Raw genomic sequence first — 6,000 nt, forward strand, 5'->3', positions numbered from 1 at the left:
ACACATGAAAACTCCTAGCAAGTTCTGTCTAAATACCTGGAGTAATGGTGAATTGTGGTACTGGTACTTATTGTCTGCAGGATTTGTGCTCGGGGTCGTACGGGGTGTGAGAGGCGGCGGCCAATCAGAGCTGCCGGATGAGCGAGGGGCGGGGCTTGACCCGACGGGTCCGGCTGTCATTGGTCGGTCTGACCGCCCGGCCCGCCGCGCACGCCTTCCGACTGTTCCGAGTCTTCTGCGAGCCTACGCTTTTTGGATGGGTGGAAGGAGGCGAGGAGCGCGAGGAGAACCCGTGATCTTCTCTCAGAACCGAGGCAGAAGCAGCACCAAGAACTCCTGGTTTTTCTCCACAGATGTTGTTGTGAAGTCCTGGACTTTCTGGAGACTTTGGAGGCCACCGTTTATTCGGTCGATGCCAGAAAACCCAGACGGGGCCGGAGGTTTCCACAGAACCCAGAGGTTTCTCAACACCCGCGGGACCTGCGCAACATCTCCAGACCTTTCAGACAGAAATATCCTCCGAGCCGCGCCGCCGTCAGCAGGTCCTGGACTGAAGACATTCATCCGACAACCTTTTTTGAACGGTGGGAGGAACCCGGAGAACCCTGAGGAACCCCACCAGGAGAACATGGAGACTCCACGCAGAAAGGTCTTCTCAGGGAATCCATCCAGGGACCTTCTGGCTGTGAGGGCATCCCGGAACCATCAGCCAGAAACATTGCATTTTGGTGAAAACTTATTGGACAACAATCCCGACCCACTATTGGACCATCCATTTACGGGAAAGGTACTGCAGCCAATCACAGCTGACGCAAGGCCAGGAGGCGGGGCTAAAGCTAAAGGGCTTGGCTGTATATCAGCAGGCCACCTGTGGACCCTAACCCTAACCTCCATCCAGCTTCTGGATCTACCAGACTGGAAAGCAAAACGGAGAACATGGAGAGAACCCAGGCAGGAGGATGTGAGGAGAACCCAGGCAGGAGAACATGAAGGGAACATGGAGAGAACCCAGGCAGGAGGATGTGAGGAGAACCCAGACGGGAGAACATGGAGGGAACACGGAGAGAACCCAGGCAGTAGGATGTGAGGAGAACCCAGGCAGGAGAACATGGACGGAACATGGAGAGAACCCAGGCAGGAGAACATGGAGGGAACACGGAGAGAACCCAGGCAGGAGAACATGGAGAGAACATGGAGAGAACCTAGTCGGCACCAGTGCTGAACCACCGCCCAGTTCTACTGCACTTCTAGCAGCATCCTCAGCACCATTGCTAGGGGACCGAGGAGAACCTGAACATGGGTTGCGGGTTCTCCAGCCGCTGGTGGGGTGGGGGGGGGTTCCCCTCCCAGGGATGAGGCCGTCTGGGCTTCACGAGCCACAGATTCCACCGGTTCCTCGGTCTCGGTCCGGCTCGGACTGACGAGAACCAACAAGAAAAGTTTCTGTGGAGCTCATTCAGCTTTGAATGTGAGAAAGGAGCCCCCCCCCCCCCCCCCCCCCCCCCCCCACCTCGGTTCAACAGCTTGGTTTGGCCCAGACCTTCCTCCTCAAGAAGCCCCCACCACCTCCTCCACCACCAGGAGATCCATTACACACACACTCAGAGCAGAAACAGCAGAAACAGCCTGGCCTGCTCACACACCACACCGGCCAAATCTCTCACTGCCCTTGAAATATCTTTGTCGATAAAAAAGATAGACAAATAATACAAGGCGGCATTCGCTGTGAATCTGCTGGGTATAATGTGTGTGTGTGAGTGTGTGTGTGTGAGTGTGTGTGTGTCTGTGTGTGTGTGTGTGTGTGAGTGTGTGTGTGTATGTTGGGGGGGCAGTCACACAGAACTCTCACCGAGAAACAGAGTGAGGCCACAAGCTCTGCTTGCTGTGAATGGATGAATGGATGAATGGATGAAAGGATGAAAGGATGAATGGATGAATGGATGAAAAGATGAATGGATGAATGGATGAAACGATGAATAGATGAATGGAGGAATGAATGGATGAATGGATGAAATGATGAATAGATGAATGGAGGAATGAATGAATGAATGAAAGGATTAATTGATGAATGGATGAATGGATGAAAGAATGAATGGATGAATGGATGAAAGGATGAATGGATGAATGGATGAATGGATGAATGGATGAATAGATGAATGGCTGAAAGAATGAATGGATGAATGGATGAAAGAATGAATGGATGAAAGGATGAAAGAATGATTGGATGATTGGATGAAAGAATGAATGGATGAATGGATGGATGGATGAAAGGATGAATGGATGAATGGATGAATAGATGAAAGGATGAATGGATGAATGGGCCGCACCCCTTCCCGTCTCCCAAGGCTTAACCTTGGAAAAATATGTAAGAATAGAAATGTTTGTTTTTGCTTCTTTATGGAGGTTCCTTCTTTTTCCAGGATCAGACTATATGTGCTGCTGTTTGGAGAAATAACATCAAAGAATAATGTGTGTGTGTGTGTGTGTGTGTGTGTGTGTGTGTGTGTGTGTTCATATTCACATAGTGTCTGCTTGGGTTTCCTCCAGGTTTCTTCCCACAGACACGACATGCAGCAGATTCACTGGAGACCCTCTGGAGAGTCCGGAGGTAAATGAGAGGGTGAATTATTGTTTGTGTCTGGATGGAATGTGAGAGGGTGAGTGTGTGGATGTCTGGACATGTGATGTGGATGAGAGGGTGAGTGTGTGGATGTGTGTTTGGGTCCAGGCTGATCCTCTGGCAGCTCAGCAGCCGTGCGCTCTACGTACACACACATCTATACTCAGTACGGGCCGGAAGATTGGTTAGCAGCTGGTTTAGTCAAGCGTGCGTCCTCAGTCAGTGTCGGCCGACCGGCCGGTAACTCTTTGATTTGTTTGTCGGACGTCCGTCCTCTTTGTTTTGTCGGTCAGCGGTCGCTCATTCCTGTGACGGCGTCGGAGCGGCTCAGAGGCTCGCCGGCCAAAAACACGCCTCCTTTGACGGGTCGGGAATGTTCTGGAAGTCGGAGGACGGACGGAGCTGCCCGCCATCCGAGCCGGCTGCCGCATGCCTCGGGCGCAGGCGCGGGGCGGCCAGGCGTCAGCGGCCGTCCATCTCCATGATGAAGATGGATGGAGCCGTCAGGACGCTTCACCCCCCCCACCGGGAAGTGTAATTAGCCTGAATTACCGGTGTGTGTTTTGGTTCAGACCCCCAAAATGGTAATGTGCGTGTTTGCCCATCCTTTGTGTTGTTTAGCCGTTCCAGCGGGTCGGAGGTCCACGGCAGGCGGCGCCGCCGCGGCCCCTTAAAGGTTGGACGGGACGGGGGTTTGTTTTCTGGGACGCGTCATTAGCCGGAGCGCCCGCTGTTTGCATAGTATCGCTCATGCTATCGTGGAGCGCCGGGGTCCACTGAGCAAAGATAGAGGCGGCGTTGTTTCATGCCTCCCCCCCCCGACTCCCCGGCCGCGGCGAACACAACCAGGCTTCAGAACACCAGCGTCAGCTGGAAAACGTCGGAGCGCCGCTCAGAAGTTAGCGCCTTGTCGGGAGAGGACGGAGCGCCTCCGAGGAGATCCTGAGGGGTTCTGGACGTTCGCCTGAGACGAAAAGAAAAAATCTGGAGGTCTGGATTAACGTCAGAGCAGCTGGGATTCCCTCCGGAGAGCCGCCACCGCCGGGGGATTCTTAGAAAGCGGGCCGAGGACGCCGCTTTGCAACTTTACGCCGCAAAGTGGAAAAAACCCAGACGACTCCAGTCCATCTGCCGCTTCTTCATTTCCGCTCTTGTGTTGTTCCTGCTGTCCCAGGAGGGGCCGCGACCAGTCGGGCGGCCAAAAATGACATGTACGTCGTCGTGCGCCATCTTGGATTAGGGCCTTCGTGCGGCATCTCCTGGGGGCGGAGCTTCCCCCGCCATCCACGCCTCCCGTTCCCCCCTGACCCCGGAGTCGTGCAGAATTCAGGCTTTAGAGAGCACGTCCCGGTCGCTAGTGGATAAGCTCGCGGGGGATTCAGCCAAGTCCGAGTTCAACGCTTCCCCTCGGTTTCGGACGCCAACATCAGGCCCGGGAGCCTCGTCACGGCCCCTCGCCAGGCGGGGCATCCAGACGGACCCCAAAACCCAGGCTGAACCCTGCAGAACCCGGACTTGCGTATGTTTCTTTAAAGATGGAACTTTTCCCCGTTCATGAATGGCTCTTCATCACATCCTTGACTTGGATAAATAAAGGCAGCGTTTTCTCTCCCTCTCTCTCCCCGTCCCGTCCTCCTCGTCCGTCTCCTGGGACCTTCTCTGACTTCCTGCCATTAAAGAGACGGCCCGCCGGAGGCCGCGGGGGGGTCAGGGGGGTCGGGGGGGAGATTCCCCGAATTGTCACGGCTCTCAAAGGAACCAGCGGGGCCGGCGGCGCAGAGAGGAGAGGACAGAGATGGACGGCGGCGTCCACGTCACGTCAGGCTTCGGTCCTGAAGTGCCAGTTGACATACACATATATACATATAAATACATAGAGAGTGTAACCCAGTGACCGGCCCGCCGCTGGGAGCGGCGCCCACGCTCACCAAACCTTCTCGCCCATTGGAGAAAGAAAGAGAAAGAAAGGGAGAGGGCGCTCGACGGCGGCGGCTCAGAGACGTCTTTCCCGTGGCGGCGTGCACGCGCGACATCCGGAGCGAACACCCTGAAGGGGTCGACCCCCGCCTTACCTTCTGCAGCCACTGGGTGTAGTTCTCCATGATGTGCTCGAGCTGCTGGATCTTCTGGCTGGGGAAGTCGGGCTCCGGCGGCGGCGGCGCGTCCCTCTGCAGCGAGTTGGCGTTGTACTGCGGGCTCCCGCCCTTGGCTTCCCGGCAGGCGGCGTCGCCGGCGGCCCCGGCGGCCCCGGCCTCGGGCAGGATGAAGGTGTAGGTGCACTGCCCGTGCTGGATCTTGTGGAAGCGCCGGCCGCCGCCGTCCGGCCCCCGGCTCTGCTCGCCCTCCCCGCGGGCCGCCGCCGCCAGGAGCGCCGCCAGCGAGAGCGCCCCGTTCAGGAAGGCGTAGCGCAGCATGATCCGGGCGGAGGCGGCAGGTGACTCCGCTCCCGCTGTTCCCACGTCCTCCTCACTGGACCCCCCCGCTCGGACGGCTCCTCAGATCGCGGCGAAGGGCGTCCGCCATCTTCCGCACGGCATCCTCAGCACGCGGGCCCGCCGCGGGACCCGGCCATGGGACCGGCTGTGGTTCCGGAGGCCCGACGCCTCCCGTCCTCAGCGCCGCGCTCGAGTCGCCGTGCCTTCAGGAAAAGTTGTGCACATCTCCGTCGGCCACAGCTGCTTCTGGAGCGAGAGCTGCACCGATCGGCCGCCGCATCAGAAATAGGTGGTGAGGAGCTGCGACGAAGCGTCAGACCTCCCTCCCTCTCTCTCTCTCCCTCCCTCTCTCTCTCTCTCTCTCTCTCTCTCTCTCTCTCTCTCTCTCTCTCTCTCTCTCTCTCTCCTTCCCTCCCTCCCTCTCTCTGCCTTCCGTTCCGCCTCTGCTCTCCAACCGGAGGAGTGAGAGCGACGTTCTCACTCCAAGGAACGCTTCCCAGCTCCCAGCACACTCTGTGCCTGACCCTCGCAGAGCTCGCAGAGCCTGCACTGGAATGCGAGTGTGTGTTTGTGTCGGCGTCTGTTTGTGTGTGTGTGTATGTGTGTGTGTGTGTGTGTGTGTGTGTGTGTGTGTGTGTGTGTGTGTGTGTGTGTTGGCCTGGCAGAAAGGGACCCCTAACAAAGAGGATGTGCTTATGCTGTGCGGATCGGTTTACAAGTTGACTGCAGCCTCTTGTGGTCGACCTTCTTTCTGCCTCTGACTTGAGCGCACACACACACACACACACACACACACACACACTAACACACACACACACTAACACACACACACACACACACACACACACACACACATGAACAGACACACACTCCCACACACACACTTCAAGTGTTGAATAGATCTGCTCCTGCCATCAGGCTGCGGGTGTGAGGTGCCAGATTATA

The 6,000-nt window shown here is 56.9% G+C and overlaps 1 protein-coding gene across 1 annotated transcript in view; it reads right to left on the minus strand.

The window, feature by feature from the left end:
* The window catches only part of angpt1 (angiopoietin 1), a 29,436-nt gene extending 24,035 nt beyond the window's left edge, over positions 1-5,401 (minus strand). Inside the window, exon 1 of the mRNA XM_086178111.1 lies at positions 4,693-5,401. Within this exon, the coding sequence (XP_086034237.1) occupies positions 4,693-5,034 (342 nt within the window). The 5' untranslated portion in view covers positions 5,035-5,401. The remainder of the gene's footprint in view (positions 1-4,692) is intronic.
* Between the last annotated feature and the right edge of the window lie 599 nt (positions 5,402-6,000).

The sequence above is a fragment of the Fistularia commersonii genome, chromosome 30 (assembly GCF_037954325.1).
Source record: "Fistularia commersonii isolate RoL2024-O1a breed Wild chromosome 30, RoL_Fcom_v1.0, whole genome shotgun sequence".
Taxonomy (NCBI): Eukaryota; Metazoa; Chordata; class Actinopteri; order Syngnathiformes; family Fistulariidae; genus Fistularia; species Fistularia commersonii.